General features: G+C 34.8%; 1 protein-coding gene and 1 non-coding gene across 2 annotated transcripts; one reads left to right on the top strand and one right to left on the bottom strand.

Annotated features, from left to right (window-relative positions):
* Positions 1 to 486: 486 nt before the first annotated feature.
* On the bottom strand, positions 487 to 5,546 carry LOC131640909 (uncharacterized). Its single transcript, XM_058911269.1, has 3 exons — positions 5,337 to 5,546; positions 1,266 to 1,520; positions 487 to 1,164 (listed from the first exon to the last, which is right to left on the bottom strand). The coding sequence occupies exons 1-3, from the start codon at positions 5,544 to 5,546 to the stop codon at positions 487 to 489; spliced, it is 1,143 nt and encodes a 380-aa protein (XP_058767252.1).
* A 2,667-nt stretch (positions 5,547 to 8,213) lies between these two features.
* On the top strand, positions 8,214 to 8,320 carry LOC131640910 (small nucleolar RNA R71). The gene has a single exon (XR_009295380.1). It is a non-coding gene; the product is annotated as a small nucleolar RNA R71 (small nucleolar RNA).
* The last annotated feature ends 15,782 nt before the right edge of the window (positions 8,321 to 24,102 follow it).

The following is a 24,102-nucleotide window of genomic DNA, read 5'->3' as shown; positions in this document are numbered from 1 at the left end:
GTAACTGTTATGCCTCCTTTCTCTGGTACGCAATGGACAAGACTTACCCACTGACTATCAGAGAGATTGGATATATAATTCTTGCATTTAGAAGTTTGGTGACTTCATCTTTAACTACTGTGCTCAGGATTGGGTCGATCCTCCTTTGATGTTCCCTAGAGGATTTGCAATCTTCTTCCAACATGATGCGATGCATACATATGGAAGGACTTATTCCTTTCAGATCGGCAATGTTATATCCTAACGCAGATGTGTATTTTCTTAACACTTGCAATAGTTTTTCAGTCTCTGTTTCTCCTAACTTTGCATTGACTATTACTGGTCTTTTAAGCTCATTGTCTAGGAATTCATATCTAAGAGTCTTGGGTAATGGTTTAAGGTCCAAGGTTGGTTTCTTAGGGCAAGGCATACGGTTGGGTGTTAAAGCTAAGCATTCGCTTAAGCTATCGTCTCGATATTCCGAATGCCAATTGTCATCTTCGAAAATCAGGGGCATTGGATCTTTATAACATCAGAGTAAGATTCTTCTGATAATCCTATATCTCTTATACATTCATCAATAACGTCCACCAGATAACATGTATCTTCTATAGCTGAGGCCTGAAGGAATTGTGTTAGAATAAATTCGACCTTCTCTTCACCTACTTCGAATGTCAACTTGCCTTTCTTTACGTCTATAATATCTCCAACGGTGGCCAGAAATGGTCTTCCTAAGATTATAGGGGTATTGACATCTTCCTTTATGTCCATAATTATGAAATCCGTAGGGATGTAAAATTGTCCGATGCGGACGGGCACGTTTTCAAGAACACTTACAGGATACTTAACAGAACGGTCTGCAAGTTGTACTGACATCTTGGTTGGTCTTAGCTCTCCCATATTAAGCTTCTCGCAAATGGACAAAGGCATTAGGCTAATACTAGCTCCTAAGTCGCACAGAGCTTTGCCTTTGACAAATTTTCCTATATTGCAGGGTATGGAGAAACTCCCTGGGTCTTTCAGCTTAGGTGGCATTTTATTTTGAATTATCGTACTACATTCGGCAGTGAGTGTTATGGTCTCATTGTCTTCTATATTTTTCTTATTTGATAGGATTTCTTTGAGAAATTTAGCATATGAGGGCATTTGTGTAATAGCTTCTGTAAAAAGAATTGTAATGTTTAACTGTTTAAGAAGTTCAACAAATTTATTAAATTGCCCTATGCTTTTAGATTTTTCAAATCTTTTAGGGTACGGGATAGGTGGTTATAGGGTGGTGGAGGTACGTATGGCACTTCTTTTTCCTTTGTCTCGCCATCCTTGTCCTCTTTCTCTTTTGGGTTACTTGATTTATCTTTAGGTCCAATTTCCTCCTTAGTTGTTTTACTAGGGCTTTGGAACATAGCAGGTTTTTTAAGTCTAGGGTCAGTTGGTTCGTCCATCTCTTTATCACTTCGCAAAATAATAGCATGATCATGTCCTTTCGGATTCGGTTGTGGTTGTCCAGGAAACGTCCCGGCTGGTGCGGCAGTAGGTGCTTGCTATTGTGCCACTTGAGAGATTTGTGTTTCAAGCATCTTGTTGTGAGTGGCTAACTGTTGAAAGTATTTGTGGGTAAATATTTTCTGTAATATATCGTATCCACAGGGATTGGTTAATATCACTGCCGTTCTATAGTTGTTTATTTTGAGTTAGGAAATTTGGTTTGGTTTGTTTTATACTTCTAATAATATCAAAAGAAAATAATAAAATAAAAGCAAGTAAAGGACTTTGTGTTAACAAGTAAAGAAAGATGTTGAGCCTTTAGGGTTCATCAACCTAATCCTATACAATTATCAATTAATTCACAATAGAACAATCCTTTGAATCATTATCTTCACTTATCCTCAAATAAGATTCCATGTCTGCAAATCAAATTAGATAAACTTTTACCGGAATGAGATTCGATCTCTCCAAATATCAATAACGATAATAGTAATTAAGCACGATAATTATGAAAACCCAATTACAATTCCATCTCTGCAAATTGCAATTGAATCAATATAGTAACCTAGGGCAAAAGTTAAATCCTTTCTTTCGATCAAAGATTCAACGATAATTTAAGAATAAAAACAAGATTTCTTATTGATAATGAATTCAAACAATTGTTCACAGGAATTAATCAATGGTAATGTACATTCATAGGTTAACTACTACCTTAGACCCAACAAGAGGGATTTAGCTCTCCATAGACATGAAGAACACACAAGAATTAATGGAGGGATTCATCTTCATCAATGGAATGTCTTCGATTGGTAAAGAATTGGCCTTCAATTGTTATTCTTGGCTGCAATCTCAGAATGCTCTCCTAATTTCGCTCTTCACAAAGTTCTCTAACCCCCTTTTTCTCTTGGAAGCTAGGGCTTTTAAACAGAATTTTTGGGCTTTTAACGCCGAGGCCGCGGCGCGGCAACGGGCTGGCGCGGCGCGCCCCTCAAACAGAGATGTTTTCGCGGCGCAAGGAATAACTCTCGCGGCGCGACCTTTGCAAAAACCAACTTTTTCCTTTGCCTTTGAGACTTCAAGCTCTCTATCCTCCTCATGTTCTTCTTAAGTTCCAATTTAGCTCAAAACCTGCAACAATAACACCCACAAGTGATTCGATTTGCTTTATACATGTACTAAACTTATTCAGTTCAATTCTTCATAAAAACCTATGGATTCATCACATTTTGCATTGGTTTGGAGACTAAATCACTTCTATTAACACCTGAATTTACCATTAATTTACTCCTAACAAACTCTCCCCAACTTAGAGTTTTGTTTGTCCCTAAACAAAATTACTTACCTCCAGCAAAGTTTACCGACAATCAAGCAACAAGTTTTTCAAAAAGTTTTTCTCAAGTGGTTCAATCCAGTAACCAAGTCAAATACTCTTCTTCTACCTGCAAACTCAGAACATCCACATGAAACAAACGTTGAAAGCAAATTACCTCCAGAAGTTCAAAACACTACACAATTGTAATTGAATCAGCACTAATCACTCTCATCAAAAAGTATGATGAATAAAAGAGGGGTTAAACACTCATCCAAACAATTAAATCAACAAAGATCCATATCATACGTTCACCAAATTGCTCGCATCAAGTCTTGTGGAATCTGAGAATCAGAAGGTCTTTCTATGGTTGTAATGTGGTTTAGATTCAAAGAAAAGAAGATAATCAAGGGTTGTTCCTAATATAGGGAAGCATCCAATTCATAACTTATTTCTTTTTCTCTAAAACTCTACTTCCTTTACCTGTCCATCTTTTTTCATTCATTCGTAGCTTGATTCTTCTGTTTCACTTTTTTTTTTTCAACAATCTTTATATTCAAACGTTGTTACTTATTTTTTTTTTCAAGCTACAACTTCTTTTATCTTTCACCGATTACCATAAGTACTTACTCTTCTTTTGAATGTGACTCTCCCCAACTTGGAGATCAACCTGTATTCAGATTATATGAATGCTCCCCTACTTTCTAAAAAGGTCAAAGAGAAAACACATCACCAAATTTTATGGTTGATGGTCCAAAACAAAACTTTTTATTGAGATCAAAACTCACCAGGTATTTTCCTTGGTGCATATTATGATGCTTATCTTGACCTCAGGCTCAAAGAATGGTTAGCAACGGATCACACTCTCACAGAAGCAAATAAGTTTTTTCATTGGAATAGGCTAAAAGAACTCTCAGATTCAAACAAGTGCCTAAATCACTTTCACAGATTTCCACAAACGATGCAACAAACGGTTTAGCATGATACAAACACGTCAAAATAATTGATGGTCTCCTGCATATAGTAAACAATGGAAAGCTTTCCTCATAATGGTTAAGGCTAAGCTGATCCAATAAACAATGTACCATAAAGAACTTCTGACACTATTTACTAACACCTTAAGTTTCATTGCACACATTAAGAGTTTGAGTTTGAAAATTCATACCTGCTTTGTTACTATTCACTTCCTACCACTTTCATACATGTTGCTTCATTGTTGATACTTTGCTTGAGATTCTCACTTTGTTATGGGACTACTTACTCTAACTGGGAGTACAAAATTAAATAAAAACAGAAAATTTGAACAATTCAAAAATAAATAGCTCCACCCCCCAAACTTGAACTAAACATTGACCTCAATGTTTCGTAACAAGTCCGAGAGGGTGACTTACAGAGAGTAACGCAATATCAATTGCTGCCTCCTAGCTTTCACCAGACGGGTTCCCTGATTATTTCCTGAAATAAAATCAAACAAAATAAGACAAAACATTAAAAGTGTGGGTTACCTCCCACAAAGTGCTTCGTTTAACGTCGCATGGCTCGACGGTTCATGCTTTCAAGGGACTAAAAATTGTGCATGTTGCTCCACTTCCCCGAAGAAATCTTTTAACCGTGTTCCATTAACGGTTCTCCTCTCTTTTGTCTTAGGATTCTCTACCACAATGGCTCCATAATTGCATACCTCTTTTACTACAAATGGTCCCGACCATTTTGACTTCCCTTTATTCGGAAATAACTTGAGTCTTGGTTTGCACAAGAGCACCCTTTTTCCAACTTGAATTTCTTTGTGGCTGATGTTTGTATCATGAGATGCTTTCATTTTGTCTTTCTTAACTTGATTTTCAGCATCTTTGAGTTCTTCTTCGGTGGCATCGATTTGGAAACTATCCTTCTTGTTCTTAGGATGCTTCTTGGCTTCGAAAAGATTAAACTTTACCTCTTCATCTTGCACCCTTACTTTCATGATCCCCGCATCCATATCAATCATCATTCGGGCGGTTTTCATGAATGGTCTTCCAAGAATTAATGGTACCTCATGATCTTCCTCCATGTCAACTACCACAAAATCCACCGGGAAAAAGAATTTGTCTACTTTTACTAGCAAATCTTGAACCACTCCATATGGTGAGGTGATAGACTTGTCGGCTAATTGCAATGTCATCCTAGTAGGCTTCATCAAAATATTCCCTAATTTCTTGACAATGGATAAAGGGATTAAGTTGATGCTAGACCCCAGATCAATCAACCCGGCACCAGTGAAGTTCCCTCCAATATTTAATGGCAAAGTGACTCGTCCCGGATCGGATTCCTTTCTTGGAGTAGTTCTTTGGATTATGGCACTACACTGGGCATCAAGCAACACGGTCTCCTCATCTGTGTATTTCTTTTTCTTTGTGATTATATTCTTCATGAATTTAGCATACTTGGGCATTTGCTCCAACGCTTCGGCAAATGGAATATTTATATGAAGTTGTTTAAATATGTCCATAAACCTTGCATGTTGCCTAGCATTATCTTTCTTTGATGGTGCATGTGGGTATGGGAGGTGTTGACTCGGTATCACCTTGCTTGCCATTTTGTCACATGCTTTCTTCCTTTTGGATTGATCTCTTTTTTTCACTTCTTTATTCACCTCAGTTACAACAATTTCATCTTCCTCATCTTCCGCTGCACGATTATCATCTTCCTTCTCAACATCCTTGTTTTCAACTTCCTCATCAAGCACTTTTGCACTCTTTATTGAAGTAGCATTGCAAGTTTCTACACAAGTCATAGGATTTTGAAAAGTTGAGACTTGCCTTACGTTTTGCTCGGTGAAGAATTTGGTAAGTTGAACATCTTGCGTTTCCCGGTTTTGTTGAATGGATGAAGAGAATTGCATGAATTGATTCATGGTTTCCTCTAACTCAGAGGGTCCACTTTGATAACCTTGATTATAGTGTGAAGGCCCTTGTTGTTGATTTGTCATTGACATTTGTATGAACTGATTCATGGTCTCTTCCAACTTAGATTGTCCTCCTTGTTGTTGTGGCGACGGTTGAGTGTAAGGTTGAAAGGCTTGTTGTTGATATTCATGGTTAGCCATATGATACTCTATCGTATCTTCCGGTGTGCCCCATCTGCTATCATAAAACTCACTAACTTGAGGTGTGAACTGTGACACACTTTGAAGGAGATACTCCATTTGTTGAAATAAGATCTCGTTTTGAGCATGAATCGCAGCATTTATATTTGGGTCGAACATGTCGACAAAGAAAATTCTACAAAACTAGCAAACAAGTGAAATAACAGGATAAAAAATAATAATAATAAAAATAAAATTAAAAGAAATAAAAATTAAAATTAAAAGATTATTGAAATAACAAAATCTAAAATAAACTAACTAACTAAAATTCTAAAATAAAGGAACTAAACTAAAAATCTAAAATAAAGGAATTAAACTAAAATCCTAAAATAAAGGGACTAAACTAAAATTCTAAAATTAAGTAAATAACTCAAAATAATACGACTATTGCAATGCGTGCAATATTGACACCAATCCCCGGCAACGGCGCCAATTTGTTGAAAGTATTTGTGGGTAAATATTTTCTGTAATATATCGTATCCACAGGGATTGGTTAATATCACTGCCGTTCTATAGTTGTTTATTTTGAGTTAGGAAATTTGGTTTGGTTTGTTTTATACTTCTAATAATATCAAAAGAAAATAATAAAATAAAAGCAAGTAAAGGACTTTGTGTTAACAAGTAAAGAAAGATGTTGAGCCTTTAGGGTTCATCAACCTAATCCTATACAATTATCAATTAATTCACAATAGAACAATCCTTTGAATCATTATCTTCACTTATCCTCAAATAAGATTCCATGTCTGCAAATCAAATTAGATAAACTTTTACCGGAATGAGATTCGATCTCTCCAAATATCAATAACGATAATAGTAATTAAGCACGATAATTATGAAAACCCAATTACAATTCCATCTCTGCAAATTGCAATTGAATCAATATAGTAACCTAGGGCAAAAGTTAAATCCTTTCTTTCGATCAAAGATTCAACGATAATTTAAGAATAAAAACAAGATTTCTTATTGATAATGAATTCAAACAATTGTTCACAGGAATTAATCAATGGTAATGTACATTCATAGGTTAACTACTACCTTAGACCCAACAAGAGGGATTTAGCTCTCCATAGACATGAAGAACACACAAGAATTAATGGAGGGATTCATCTTCATCAATGGAATGTCTTCGATTGGTAAAGAATTGGCCTTCAATTGTTATTCTTGGCTGCAATCTCAGAATGCTCTCCTAATTTCGCTCTTCACAAAGTTCTCTAACCCCCTTTTTCTCTTGGAAGCTAGGGCTTTTAAACATAATTTTTGGGCTTTTAACGCCGAGGCCGCGGCGCGGCAACGGGCTGGCGCGGCGCGCCCCTCAAACAGAGATGTTTTCGCGGCGCAAGGAATAACTCTCGCGGCGCGACCTTTGCAGAAACCAACCTTTTCCTTTGCCTTTGAGACTTTAAGCTCTCTATCCTCCTCATGTTCTTCTTAAGTTCCAATTTAGCTCAAAACCTGCAACAATAACACCCACAAGTGATTCGATTTGCTTTATACATGAACTAAACTTATTCAGTTCAAGTCTTCATAAAAACCTATGGATTCATCACATTTTGCATTGGTTTGGAGACTAAATCACTTCTATTAACACCTGAATTTACCATTAATTTACTCCTAACACTAACGCATCTACTTTAGTTACCAAATGTTTGATTTGCTCATTGGTGTGTACGTTTTGGTTTAGGAAGTCCTTATTAGTCTGAGTTTGAGTGGCTATGAAATTTTCCATCATTAATTCTAGGTTAGATTTCCTAGGGACGTTAGGAGCAGCTAAGGGTGCCTTTTTGATATCCAGGTGGTATGATAGGTGCTTGGCCAGGCGCATATAAAGAATTATTGTTCTTATACGAAATATTAGGGTGATTCTTCCATTCTGGGTTATATGTGTTCGAGTAAGGGTTTCCTTGAGCATAGTTTACTGGTTCGGGGGAAACTCCTTCTAAAAGATGGCACTCGGGGGCAGCATGCCCAGACATCCCGCATATTTTGAAATTGGGGGCTACAGCAGCTACGACGACAACAAGTGCTACAGTCAGGTTTTCGATCTTCTGAGTTAGGGCATCAACTTTGGCGTTAACACGGTCAAGGCTGCTTATCTCGTAAATACCACTTTTCATTGAATATTTCTCACCAGAAGTTCTCTCTGACGGAGCTCTCTCGCTTCCCCACTAATAGTGATTTTGAGCCATACTCTCGATAAGTGCATAGGCATCAGCATATGCTTTGTTCATGAGTGCGCCACTTGCGGCGGTGTTAATTGTAAGTCTTGTGTTGTATAGGAGACCATTGTAGAAGGTATGGATAATTAACCATTCTTCTAATCCGTGATGTGGACAGAGCCTCATCATGTCCTTGTATCTCTCCCACGCTTCGAAAAGAGACTCGTTGTCTTTTTGTCTAAACCCATTGATCTGCGCTCTTAGCATGGCGGTCTTGCTAGGTGGAAATTATCGCGCCAAGAAGAATTTCTTCAGTTCATTCCAGGTAGTGACTGAATTGGCGGGTAAAGACTGGAGCCAAGCTCTAGCTCTATCCCTCAGCGAAAAAGGAAAAAGGCGTAGTCGGATAGCTTCAGAACTGACACCATTTGATTTTACAATGTCTGCGTATTGCAAGAACACTGACAAATGAATATTATGGTCTTCCGTCGGACTCCCAGAAAATTGACTTTGTTGTACTGCTGACAACAAAGATGGCTTCAGTTTGAAATTATTCGCCTCAATAGCAGGAGCAGCAATGCTATTGTGTGGTTCAGCTTGCGAAGGGATGGCGTAAGACTTGAGAGGACGCGGCTGTTCTCCCATGGTGGATTCTTCAACTGGTTCAGAAATAGGACTAGGAACAAGAGTGCGAGTTCGTCGTAATCGACGTGATACAGTGATAGAACGCTCTGGTTCGGGAATTGGCAGCACTAAGTCTTCACTTTGAGAGCGAGTACTTGGCATGCACAAAGGGAATTAAGTAATTAAATGTGCCTTAGTCTCTACAACATAACCGTTAATTACGATATCGACTAAATTAGTCCCCGGCAACGGCGCCAAAAACTTGATCGCGACAAAATGGGTATGTCTATGATTATGACTGCAAATGCACAGTCTATCGCGTAGCTTTAAAGATTATCGAACCCAAAGGACTAAGAATCGACCTACGGTATTTAATTTTTACTACGTAAATCTAAGGCTAATATCTGATTAATTAGGATCAGACGGGGGAAATAGGGAAATAGGATTAAATTAAATTATAGGGAAGATGCACCGGTATGTAATGGTCGGACGTCGGGGATCTAGTAAACTATCAACGCAATTCGTAATTCAAAATAATTTTCCGTAGAAATCATTTGCTTAAAAACCTTCCTCTTACACTCTCGTGTTTATTGATTATGATCTTATTATTAAACCTAAGTGAGCGCTCTCGTTGTATCAATTAAAGTTTAAAATAATTTTTGAAAACAAATGAAGACTAATTAACCTTAAAGCGCTCTCGCTGTATTTAAGGTTAATGCTTAATTTCTACTGTCCAGTTAAATCTCAAACTCTCGTTTTTATTGATCCTAACTTCTATTGCTTTTTACTCTCGTAACATAACGGTTTAATTAAGTCTTAGAAATTATAACTAGATAGATAAATTCTCATTGATAAAATATGTTGATAGCGTTACTAGATTCCCTCGATTATGTGACCTTACATACCGGTATAAATTATTTAGCCGGACATAGTTTTAAATGACGAGGAAGAACAAATAAAACAGATAAACAACATTCAAGACATCAATTTATGGTTCAACATAGACAATAAATAATAATGAATACAAATAAAAATAATAAATACTAAAAATCGAAACCTGAACTAAAATTGCAGATCTGAAATTGCTAAACTGTTAGTGCCAAGCTTTAATCCGGAACTGGAAATAGTTTGCAGAAGCAAAATCTACTCCTAAAACTAAAACTAAGTTCTGAAGCTGAAAAAGAAAATTGAAATGCAATGGTGTGGAAATCTATTGCTGAGACTGGTTGGGAAAAAGACTTGAAACTGGATGCAGAAGAAAAGTGACGGCAATGGAGAAAAATCTTCGTCCTTTTCTCAAATCTTTTCTGAGTATTTATAACAAAGCTTTAGGTTTAGGTTGAATCTTGAATTTGTTTCAGAGCTGGCATTTCGGAGGAGAAAAAGGAGGAGAAAGTATAGGGGTTGACGTCGAAGCTCCTATTCTGAGTGTGAGTGTGTGACTCATGTCACACACTAATTAAGGGAGTGTGCCGTTCGGCAGGGGGGAGGGGGTGCCGCCTCCTGATGGACGTGCAACCACATCTTGGGCCATTTGGTTTATGGGCCTTGTTCTTCATATTTGCGCCCCATATTTGCTTCTTCACCCTTATCACCCTTTTTCTCTTCATTTTGTCTCCCTTTTCCGATTATTTTCCTAAGAAATCCTAATTTAATTAAATACCTGAAACAAAGTAAAAATACCGGCGTAATACGAAATAAAGTAATACAATTGAAATAAAATAGGAAAATAATACATGTAAATTAAGCTAAATACACGATACGTTTGCGTGTTATCAAGTATGCATCCAGAATAAGCATCAAAGTATGTATCTAGGATACATCTACAGAGAGCAGAAAAATGAGAGATCTTGAGAGAAAATTAGTAAAGGGAGCTGAGCATGAAATTCAAGATGAGAAGCTTCAAGAAACCATGCATTAGAAGTTCCAGAAGAGGCAACACATACTTAGTATGTGATATTCCACTGTATTGTGATACATTAAACATATGCCTAATATAAGCATAGAAGAAATCCTTGCTGTTAAGCAGAATTCTCCACGGGAGTTATCAGAAGTTCACCAATACTTGATCAATACATACATTGTCCACATTGAATGACCTGAGAAAGTGAATACACCGAGTTGTTGCTCGAAGAAGTGTTTCATGTTTGCTTATGATCATTAAATGTGTTATCAGGTGTAACAAGCTTTATGATCAGTATTCAAGAAGAATTGAAACTTGTTTATATTGTCAAGAAAAATCAAACGAATACTATGAGGAAATGGTGGAGAAAATCTGTGAACATAAAATCAGAATCTTGTGCCTTCAAGCGGAAATACAAAGGAAAATCTTATAAAAATAAAAGCTTCCGATACAATGGCTTACCTAGATAAAAGGGGGACGAACACGAGGAAGCTGGGGTGGAGGAGGAAAGACGAACGAGGAAGCTAAAAGGGAGAGAGAACTATGAATGCAAAGAGAGAAAAGCAAAAGGGAATGGGTTTACTAAAGAAATGAATAGAGAGAGTAAAATCAATTGGTTTTCAAAGCATTCGAGGGTGGAGCGAAGAACCAAAGGATATTAGCCAACACCCAATAGGAATATTGGAAAAGATGTGCCATTTGGAGCAACGGAGACATTTGATTGGTTGGAATTAAATTTTTATTTAGCAAATTACCAAAAAATACTTTTATTAAGGTAATTAGATTTTACATTAAGGGTAAATTAGGGTGTTTGGTGGTATGTTTTATTATTAGTTAGGTAGTTGAAGCTTCTGATACAATGGCTTACCCAAATAAAAGGAGGATGAAGACGAGGAAGCTGGGGTGGAGGAGGAAAGACGGACGGGGAAGCTGAAAGGGAGAGAGAACTATGAATGCAGAGAGAGAAAAGCAAAAGGGAATGGGTTTACTGAAGAAATGAATAGAGAGAGTAAAATCAATCGGTTTTCAAAGTATTCAATGGTGGAGGGAAAAACCAGAGGATATTAGCCAACACCCAATAGGAATATTGGAAAGGATGTGCCATTTGGAGCAATGGAGACATTTGATTGGTTGGAATTAAATTTTTATTTAGAAAATTACCAAAAAGGACTTTTATTAGGGTAATGAAATTTTACATTATGGGTAAATTAGGATGTTTGGTGGTATATTTTATTATTAGTTAGGTAGTTGAAGCTTCCCATACGATGGCTTACCCAGATAAAAGGAGGATGAAGACGAGGAAGCTAGGGTGGAGGAGGAAAGGCGGACGAGGAAGCTGAAAGGGAGAGAGAACTATGAATACAGAGAGAGAAAAGCAAAAGGGGATGAGTTTACTGAAGAAATGAATAGAGAGTAAAATCAATTGATTTTCAAAGTATTCAAGGGTGGAGGGAAAAACCAAAAGATATTAGACAACACCTAATAAGAATATTGAAAAGGATGTGCCATTTAGAGCAATGGAGACATTTGATTGTTTGGAATTAAATTTTTAAATTTAGCAAATTACCAAAAAGAGTTTTTATAAAGATAATTAAATTTTACTTTAAGAGTAAATTAGGGTGTTTGGTGGTATGTTTTATAATTAGTTAGGTACTCGAAGAATTCAAAGAAACAAATGTGTTTTTTTTTAATATGCTTTTGATCATGTTCTTATGAATTGAGTGGTGATTTAGGTATTTAACTAGGCATGGGAGAAATATAAAAAACTAACAATAAAGTTTAGAAATACAAATATCTAGAAGAGCTTTATACGATTTGACCTGAGAAGTTTCCGTACAAATAGAAAAACACGTACATATGAAATATTTTTATTTTCTTGAAAAACTTATCAACATAAAAGTTATATTATATTGTATATGAATTACATAATACAGAAACATTAAAAATTTCATTTTAAATCCAATATATTTCTCATCATAACACTATCAAAATACAACTTATATTAATTTTTTAAAGACTTTCTACATTACCTCATCAGCACTCATTGGTTTTCATTGGGTTTTGCTTTCCATGTGAAGGATACTTCACGTGGTTGGCAAGAATGTACTCATGAATAGTAGAAAATTCACATCTTTAATAGAATTCTATATAACAGATAAACAACAATGAATAATTTATAATTTGTTACGAATAATTGGATCATTTGTCTCCCAATCACTCCATTTTTTATTTAATCTATTTGTATTTATTATATTGTCTAGATGATGTCCTATAAATAGGACCAATCTCATTGTATACGATTACACCGATGAAATAATATAGAATCATTCTATCTTTCTCTCTTCTCATAACACGTTATCAACACGAAGCTCTGAGACTTAGAAGGTACTATTATTTACTTTATTTTTTTTCATATTTTATATATTTTCTATGTGTTATTTATAAATATATTGATTAGAAAATGAAAAAGAAAATCAGTGATGATTTTCATGCATCTATGATAGTTTGCATGAATAATGTTAAAGCATTCCTGAAGGATAGCAAAACAAATTATTAATATAGTTTCTGAAAAACTTGTTAAAGCATCCCTGAAGGATAGCAAAACAAATTATTAATATAGTTCCTGAAGAACTTATTAAGCATCCCTGAAGAATAACAAAACAAATTATTTATATAGTTCCTGAAGAACTTATCAAATATCCATGAAGGATAATATTCAATTTTTATATAATTCCTGAAGAACTTATCAAGTATTTAAAAAAATACAAATATTATTATTTTTATTAATAAAATATTTGTGATTGAGTTCCTGAAGAACTACAAAATGAGTTCATGAAGAATTGAATAAAAAGATTTGTGATATAGTTTTTGAAGAACGTCAGAAAAAAATTGTGATTGAGTTTTAATATTATATCTTATTAAATTATCAAATAATCCCTGAAGGATTACAAAACAAAAAGTTTGTTATATAGTTCCTGAAGAACTTATCAAATATCCATGAAGGATAATATTGAATTTTTATATATTTTCTGAAGAACTTATCAAGCATTTAAAAAAATGCAAATATTATTATTTTTATTAATAAAATATTTGTGATTGAGTTCCTGAAGAACTACAAAACGAGTTCATGAAAAATTGAATAAAAAGATTTGTGATATAGTTTCTGAAAAACTTCAAAAAAAAAATTGTGATTGAGTTTCAATATTATATCTTATTAAATTATCAAATAATCCCCGAAGGATTACAAAACAAAAAGTTTGTTATATAGTTCATGAAGAACTTAACAGATATCCCTGAAGGATAGTAATGAGTTTATATATAGCTTTTAGAGAACTTAACAAATATTCATGAAGCATAGTAATGGGTTTATATATAGTTCTTAACTTATCAAATATCTTTGAAGGATAATATTGAGTTTATTATATAAAGCATCTCTGAAGGATAATATTAACAATTCCAAAAGGATTACATCTATAATATTAACGAATCCCAAAAGAATTGCATCTATAATATTGCAAAATTAACTAATCCCAAAAGGATTGCATCTATAATATTGCAAAATAATATTAACGAATCCCAAAAAGGATTGCATCTATAATATTGCAAAATTAACGAATCTCAAAAGGATTGGATCTATAATATTGCAAAATGATTGCATCAATAATATTATCCAATTCGAGAAAGATGGAAAGAATGATATTGAATACCCTAGAAGGATTTCATAAATATTTTTTTTATATTGATCTAAAAGTTTGTAATATGCTCATAAAATAATTGTCATTCCAGAAGAATGACACAAATAATTTTAATGCATTCCAAAAGGATGGTTATATTTTTTTTAGATCGTTGTTTATAACAAATACTTTTAACGCATCTCAAAATGATGCTTATATTTTTTCTTTGATAATCATTTATAAACTAATAATTTTAACGCATTTCAAAAAGATGATTATATTTATTTTAAATTATTATTTATAAATATGTATAATATTCTAATTTTTTTCTCTAACATTTGACTGTGTTAGAAACTTCTTAAAATTGTTAGAATATAATTTATTATATGTTTGAGATTATAAATTTATATATTTCACTAATGAATTGGCTATATAATATTTTTTTTACTGTCTCTGATGATTGAGGCATTGTCTATGTGTTTGATGTTAAAATATTTTACTAGAATAGTTTTTTATATATAATATATCACTTAATATATAATATATATTTATGTATCAATTAGTCAATGTTATATATATTTTATTGCTGCTATTGGATTTCTAAATTAAGAAACTTTTGTCAAATATTAAGATGTGTTTGATATTTTAAGATAGTTTTTATATTGGTTAATTAATGTCATTTGGTGCAACAATTTTAATGATATATTTTTTAATCTATCATATAAGAAAAGTCTCCCTTTTCCCTATTCCTCATGCTACCACATCAGCATCTCTTCTCTAAAAACTCCACATCAGCAGCCTCAAAAAAGCCTCATCCGTTCTTCAATTTCCACTCTCTTCATCATAATTGTCCTTCAACCATTCTCTTCCAAATTCCCAAATGGTTTCTCCTCATAACTCCCCTTCAACCATCCTCTTCTAAATTCCCAAACCGTTCACAATCCACAGTCCATTGCGTTTCCATTTTTGATGGCGGATTCTTCGCTCTCCTATAAAAATGTTTGATGATGAATGTTGAGTTGAAACAACTCTGAATCGGAAAAGCTGGGTGAGATCTTTCCGAGTTTATGTTATTTTCTCTTTAATCTCTCTTCTTCTCTCTCAAACTTTCTGCATTATTTTCTACATTCAAATCTGATTTAGGTGTATTAATATTGCTTAATTTAGTTTTATTTTTGGAATCAATTAATAGGCCACCAAGTGTTTGTTATAATGATAGAATATTGTTGAAGAATGAAAGAGAATCAATTCAAGATTGAAGGTGTTATGAGGTGAGTTTTCTGTTATGGAAGTTTGGTATCAATATTCTTATGGTTTTTTTATTTTTCTTATATAGATTGAAATCGGTGATGGTGATTATGGAGAGAAATGTGGAGATATGTAGGAGGATTTGGGAATCGCGGTGGTGAGATAATGATTTGAAGAGAGGTTGCTACAAACCTTTTAGAGGTGAATTCCTTTTCTCTGTTCTCCCGTTCTGTTATGAAATTCTGTTGTGGTCTTTTTCTGTTGCAAACCTTTTTTGTTGAGTTCTTTTTTCTATTGAACAACTTTTGGTAATTCAAAGGGTAATGTTGCTCTGGCTGAACCGATTTGGATTGGTTTTTGTGATATGCTACAGATATTCGTGTTAGCACTAATGCGGTTTTGAACCGGTTCTCACTATTTTATGCAGGGTATATTTGAATTGGATTTTCCAAAGCGACGCAGTATTGCTACTGAAATTCTGAATCATGTTCAAAAACTGCAATATCCGCTCAATATTGAATTATATCCATCCTTTAGGTTCACAATATAATTTAGTTTGTTCTTTCAGATTAATATCGAGATATACATAAAGGATAATAAAACAGAATTCTCAGTTTTGGTGGATAGAGCTATCAGAGGATCCAACTTGGAAGATTGACAAATTGAGCTCATGCTCCACAGGTATATTTTAGGAGTACATCTATGAATGATTTCAAGTTTAAGAATTGGCTACTTCACTAACCCTTTCAAAATTAATTAATTTCTTCAGTCTACTATGCAAAACCATTGTTTAGTTAAAATATAAATAGTGATGGATTATGGAAGGTAAATGCTTTGATAGAATGACGAAGCATCATATTTATGCATTGCATTCATCCTCCCCACAAACATCATGTGATATCAAAGATGCTCAGGCTGTAGCAAAGTAACTTACTGAAGAAGCACTTAACAGAAAAAGCTCTGATGATATCTCTTGCATTGTTGTGAGGTTTCACTAATATATAAAATATATTTAGATTGTACTATGATGGTTGTGAAATTCAATTTTATAATAAATCCAATTTTAAATCATCATGATATCACAAAATAATACTTTCAATATTTTCTAATTGCCTCAAAAGGAATAATGTAAATGTCCTAAAGTACTGTTGGCAGGCTGCCATAATAATAAAGCAAAATCTTCAATTATAGTAAGCTATTATATTTATAAATGATTATAATATTTTTTTAAATGATTTTATACTATAGCAATTTGACAAAACCATATGTTATATGATTTTAAATATAAGAAAAAGTTTGAATTAAGAAAAATGGATGAATATGTATAGTTTTGAAATAGAATAGCAAATTTTTTAATTAATTAAAATGAGAGTAAACTTTCTATTATTACTATATAGGAGTAGACATACTACATTATTTTTATTTTTTTTTATTATTATTTTTTACTGATGATTGCCCGCTTGACAAACACTTTATTTATGTTCAGACACATGACTCTAATTATTATTTTACTATTTTTTTATTAATTTAATAGTTGAACAAAATTTATTCTAATTAAATATGCAACAATATTATTTAAAATTTTCCAAAATTATTGTGATTCCAATTATCTTTTCAAATTTACTATAACCGAAACTGAGTGTTAATTTTATCATTTTTATGATGAATTTGATAGTAAAAAATTAAATTAATTTCAACTTAAAACAACAATAATTATTGATACTTAATAATTATATCCTTTGATTATTTTTTTAAGATGATTAAATGTATGATTTTAATACTTAAATGTATGAATTTAATACTTATTATGTCAAGGGGATTTAACTTTTCATTCTTCATATCAGTGAGCTATTTTGTATAAATATTTTGTGATTAAGGATAAGAATAAATTATATATTATTTATTTTATATAATAGTAATTTGACAAAATCATATCTTATATGATTTTAAATATAAGAAAAATTTTGAATTAAGAAAAATGAATGAATATGTTTAGTTTTGAAATAGAATATCAAATTTTCTAATTATTTAAAATGAGAGTCAACTTTCTATTATTACTATATAGGAGTAGACATAATATATAACTTTTATTATTTTTTTATTATTTTTGACTGATGATATATGGAATACGTTTTATTATTTTTTTTATTATTTTTGACCAATGATATATGGAATACGATCGCTTCAAATAATTGCAAGCACCATAAATTTTTGTCCCTTACGCTTGACAAATTCTTTATTTATGTTCAGACACATGACTCTAATTATTATTTTACTATTTTTTTTAATAATTTAATAGTTGAACGAAATTTATTCCAATTAAATATGCAACAATATTATTTAAAAATTTCCAAAATTATTGTAATACCAATTATCTTTTCAAATTTACTATAACGGAAACTGAATGTTAATTTTATCATTTTTATGATGAATTTGACAGTAAAAAATTAAATTAAATTAAATTAATTTCAACTTAAAACAATAATAATTATTGATACTTAATAATTATATCCTTGATTATTTTTTATTTAAGATGATTAAATGTAAGATTTTAATACTTAAATGTATAAATTTAAGGGTCATGCTAACGAGTGCCCCAGGGGCACTGGTTAAGCATTCCTAATAAAGAAAATATGTATATTTAATGCATTGAATATACACAATATTCTTTAAAAAAGTTAATTATCCATGTTTTCATGTATTGATTACATATATTTTAGGTAAATAACTTATCTTTTTACTTTATTAAACAATGTTCAACTTACCTTTTTAATCTCTTAACCAGTGCCCCTAGGGCACTTGTAACACCCGTATAATTTTAATATTAATTTAATTGGAATATTGAATTAATAATTAGAATTATAAGGATTTTGTGAAAATAATGGATAAATAATGGTTTATGGCATTTGGGCCATGTGAGGAAATAGTAAAAGAAGGGGGGTGATTTTATAATCCTTTTTACTAATTTTATTATTATTATTTTCATAAAATAATTGGGATTTGGAAAAAGAAGAAAGAATGTGAAATAACAGAGTTTGGAACGAGGAACGTGAAGGAGAACTGTAGAGGGAGAGACCGAGAATCAAGACTCTTATCTGAGGTAAGGGGAGACTCTCCGTTTAATCGCTTTTATCGTATTATAGGGGATAGTATGGATTAGGGGTATTGTTGGATCCATTGATTCTATATTCTAGATTGTGTTTGTGTTGGATCTAAGGCTGTTAAACCCTAATAACTGAGTAGATTTAGGGTAGGATGAATGAAATTGATTATAGGATCATATACTTTGATTGTTGGATGATTTGTATGCTGCTAGGATGTGAATTTTCTGGTTTTAGACCCAAATCGCAGATTGTGGAGGTGAAATCGCGAGGAAGACGAATGGGTAAGTTGCAGATTTTTGAGAACTGCTGCCCATTTGCGTATGATACGCGTACGATACGCGTATGGAGGGGATGATACGCGTATGATACGCTCCCCAAGTGTGCATCAGATTTGCACCTTCTGCTCATACGCGTATGGTACGCGTATGGTGTCTAGCAGATACGCGTATGGCATGTTGGTACGCGTATGCAGGTGTTTTGTGTGGATTTCTAACTCTGCTCATACGCGTATGATACGCGTATGGTGTGTATTGTTTTGTCTGAAATTGTGCTTCTGCTCATACGCGTATGATACGCGTATGGTGCGTGTTTTTGTGGAAAATTGGATCTGTTGGTACGCGTAAGGTACGTGTATGGCCAACGTGAAATGCAGATTTTGACTGTTTTGTGAATTCTTGAAAGTTAATGGCGTGTAACTTTTGACATGATGAACCTGTATGATTTACTGTTATATGATTTTATTGAATGATGCAATTGTATATATATATATATATATATATATATATATGAACATACTGGTTAATGATGATGATGATGAACTGATAATATATGGGTATAGATGACCCTACTCATAGTGTAACGATGGTGATAGTATGTTATATATATGTGTTTGCATGCATTCATAATCATTGTTGTGGGCTGTATCCTAAAGATGAGAGGATTCAGTGAAGGGCAAGATTCCCATTGTGTGGAATCTGTGCTGGCAGGGCCGTTTCTGGATGATGATAGATCGGTCGGTGGGTTTTCCCATTGATGATGTTGGTACCACATGCATAGTGTCAGTTCATACATGTGCATGATTTGTTCTATAACATGATTATATATGTTATGTGATGACTTGTTTGTTTATCTGTGGATGTGTGATGATGGTTTGTCTGAATATGAAACAATTGGGTGTATGATATAACTATGATATGTTATTCTTTATGATGCAATAACATTGGTTAACTGTTATGAGACTCACCCTTACTTGTTGTCATTTTCAGATTGAGGATAGCGGCGCGACTTGGTGAGGATTAGCTCATAAGTCGGTTTTAGTGATAGTGTCGGTGTCATGCTCTGGTAGATGTAACACGGGGAACGCGTTGTTGTGGAGTTTTGATTATAACTCTTTTTGTTTGTTTTTGTTTGAGTCTGATACATTAATGATGAATGTTGACTTGATGAATTAATTCCGCTATGTAAAACATGATTCGATTAATGAGTTATAATTTCAGACGTTTCAGTGAATGCATGACATGTTCCGACGTGTGTATTCTTTATTTTATGAATTGTGACACCTCTTGCATGTTTACTCTGATTAATATTCGTTTAATAGCCGCGGGTTATTAGAGGGGTGTTACAATAGTGGTATCAGAGCATAGTCGTTCGTTGTGACCAGAGTCTTAGTGTCAGTCTTTCTGTGTATGCGACTAATACGAGTTATTTGTCGATACTTTTGTTCTGACTGGATTGTTTGTGTTAAGCAGAACAATGGCTGGAAGAGGAAGAAACGATGATGCTACCGCTGAGGCTCTGGGTATGATTGCTGGTGTGCTTGGAGGAGGGACTGTAGGAGCAGGGATTGGTGCTGATAGGCAACTGGGGAATTTTTAGAGGAACAATCCTCCATTGTTCAAAGGCACGCATGACCCTGAAGGCGCTCAGAAATGGCTTAAGGAGATCGAGAGGATTTTCAGAGTCATTGACTGTGCTGAGAATCTCAAGGTGAGGTATGGCACTCACATGTTATCTGAGGAGGCTGATGACTGGTGGATGTCAACCAGAGCTGAACTGGATGCTGGTGGTACAGCAATTACTTGGGCTGTATTTAGAAGGGAATTCCTGAGGAGGTATTTTTCGGAAGATGTTAGGGGCAGAAAGGAAGTTGAATTTCTGGGACTGGTTCAAGGCAGTATGTCGGTACCGGAGTATGCTGCCAAGTTTGTGGAACTGGCAAAGTACTATGTGCACTACAATGATGATGAAGCCAGTGAGTTCTCGAAATGTGTCAAGTTTGAGAACGGTCTTCGTGATGAGATCAAGCAGGGTATCAGGTACCAGAGAATCCAAAGATTTGTCGACTTGGTAGATTGTAGTAGAATTTTTGAGGAAGATAACATCAAGCTAAAGTCGTCTCACTCTCGTGAGTTAGTTGACAGAAAAAGGAAGAAACATATGGATAGAGGCAAGCCATATGGTAGAGGCAAACCTGCTGACTAGAAGAAACCCAGTGGGGGAGATTCCAGTGCTCGTATCAGATGTTACAATTGTGGTGAGATGGGACATCGTAGGAATGAGTGCAAGCTTGATCAGAAGAAGTGTTACAAGTGTGACCAAGTGGGTCATATTGCTGCTGACTGCAAGAAGAGGGTTGTGACTTGTTACAACTGTGGTGAAAAGGGTCACATCAGTCCTAATTGTCCTAATCCAAAGAAGAACCAATCATGAGGAAAGGTTTTTGCTTTGACCGGGTCAGAGACTACTCCAGAAGACCGTCTGATTAAAGGTACGTGTTTCATTCATGGCACACCTTTAGTTGCGATTATTGATACTGGAGCAACTCACTCTTTTATTTCTTTGGATTGTGCTGAGAGGTTAAATCTTGAGATATCTGACATAAATGGAAGTATGGTTATTGACACTCCTGCGTCGGGTTCAATAACTACTTCGACTGCATGCTTGAATTGTCCGGTTGACATTTTTGGTAGGAAATTCGGGATGGACTTAGTGTGCCTTCCGTTGAAACAACTCGATGTAATCCTGGGAATGAACTGGTTGGAATTCAACCGTGTTCATATCAATTGTTTTGCGAAGACGGTAATATTTCCTGAAGAGGTTAGTACTGAGGATCTGGAAATGACAGCTAGACAGGTGAATGAGGCTATCAGAGATGGTGCAATAGTGTTTATGTTGTTCGCATTGATGAATGTTAAGGAAAAAGTGGTGAGTAGCGAATTACCTGTGGTATGTGAATTTCCAGAAGTTTTTCTAGAAGATGTGAATGAACTACCACCGGAAAGAGAAGTGGAGTTTTCTATTGATTTGGTTCTGGGAACTAGTCCAGTGTCGATGGCACCGTATCGTATGTCGCCGTCTGAATTGGCTGAACTGAAGAAGCAGTTAGAAGAATTGCTTGAGAAGAAATTTATTCGTCCTAGTGTTTCGCCGTGGGGTGCGCCTGTGTTGCTGGTAAAGAAGAAAGAGGGTTCAATGAGGCTGTGTGTAGACTTCCGACAATTGAACAAGGTTACTATCAAGAATCGGTATCCATTACTGAGGATTGATGATTTGATGGATCAGTTGGTTGGAGCACGTGTGTTTAGCAAAATTGATCTGAGGTATGGGTATCACCAGATTCGTGTGAAAGATGACGATATTCAGAAGACTGCTTTTAGAACGAGGTATGGACATTACGAGTATTCTGTAATGCCGTTTGGAGTTACTAATGCACATGGTGTTTTTATGGAATATATGAACAGGATCTTCCATCCGTATCTCGATAAGTTTATGGTGGTATTTATAGATGATATCCTGATATATTCTAAGAATGAGGAGGAACATGCGGAACATCTCAAAACTGTGTTAGAGTTGTTGAAAGAGAAGCAACTTTTTGCCAAACTGTCGAAGTGTGAATTCTGGTTGGAAGAAGTCAGTTTTCTTGGACATGTGATGCGTCACTGATGGGTTTAGGTGGTGTATTAATGCAGAATCAACAAGTGGTCGCTTATGTGTCGAGACAACTTAAAGTGCATGAGAGGAATTATCCGACTCATGATTTGGAGTTGGCAGCTGTGGTGTTTGTTTTGAAGTTGTGGCGACACTATTTGTATGGTTCGAGATTTGAGGTGTTCAATGATCATAAGAGTCTGAAGTATCTCTTCGATCAGAAAGAGCTGAATATGAGGCAGAGAAGGTGGTTAGAATTTCTGAAAGATTATGATTTTGGTTTGAATTACCATCCGGGTAAGGCAAACGTGGTTGCTGATGCATTGAGTAGGAAGACTTTGCATATGTCTATGCTAATGGTGAAGGAATTGGATTTGATTGAACAATTCAGAGACTTGAGTTTAGTGTGTGAAGGTACTCCTACTAGTGTCAAATTGGGTATGTTGAAGCTGACTAGTGGTATTCTTAAAGAGATTAGAGAAGGTCAGAAAGCTGATGTTGAATTGATTGATAAGTTGACTTTGATTAACCAAGGCAAGAGTGGTGAATTCAGAGTTGACGAGAATGGTATTCTGAGGTTTGGTGACCGGGTTTGTGTTCCTGATATTGACGAACTCCGAAAGCGTATTTTGGAAGAAGGACACCGTAGTGGATTGAGTATTCATCCTGGTGCTACCAAGATGTATCATGATTTGAAAAAGTTGTTTTGGTGGCCTGGAATGAAGAAAGGAATTGATGACTTTGTATACTCTTGTTTGACTTGCCAGAAGTCGAAAATTGAACATCAGAAACCGTCTGGGCTTATGCAACCGATGTTTATTCCTGAGTGGAAGTGGGATAGCATATCAATGGATTTTGTCTCGGGTTTGCCGAGAACTATCAGAAATTGTGAAGCTATCTGGGTTGTGGTGGACAGGTTGACGAAGTCTGCTCATTTTATACCGGTGAGAACGGATTATCCGATGGAAAAGCTGGCTCAGTTGTATATTGAGAAGATAGTTAGTCTACATGATATTCCTTCAAGTATTGTGTCAGACAGAGATCTGAGGTTTACGTCCAAGTTCTGGGAAGGTTTGCAGAAAGCTTTGGGTACTAAGTTGAGATTGAGTTCTGCTTATCATCCGCAGACTGATGGACAGACTGAGAGAACGATTCAGTCGTTAGAAGATTTGTTGTGTGCTTGCGTGTTGGAAAAAGGAGGTGCTTGGGATAGTTATCTGCCTTTGATTGAGTTTACCTACAACAACAGTTATCATTCGAGTATTGGTATGGCTCCGTTTGAGGCTTTGTATGGTAGGAGATGTAGGACTCCGTTGTGTTGGTACGAATCTGGTGAGAGTGCTGTGATTGGTCCAAAAATAGTACAACAGACTACAGAGAAGATTAAAATGATTCAAGAGAAGATGAAGGCTTCTCAGAGTCGTCAGAAAAGTTATCATGACAAGAGGAGGAAAACACTTGAGTTTCAAGAGGGAGATCATGTGTTCATGAGAGTTACTCCTATGACGGGGATTGGTCGAGCATTAAAGTCAAAGAAGTTGACTCCGTGTTTTATTGGACCATTCCAAA

This window comes from Vicia villosa, unplaced genomic scaffold (genome assembly GCF_029867415.1).
Source record: "Vicia villosa cultivar HV-30 ecotype Madison, WI unplaced genomic scaffold, Vvil1.0 ctg.003387F_1_1, whole genome shotgun sequence".
NCBI classification, from domain to species: Eukaryota; Viridiplantae; Streptophyta; class Magnoliopsida; order Fabales; family Fabaceae; genus Vicia; species Vicia villosa.
Note: the sequence above shows the minus strand (reverse complement) of the source record. Positions and strands in the feature narration are given on the sequence as shown.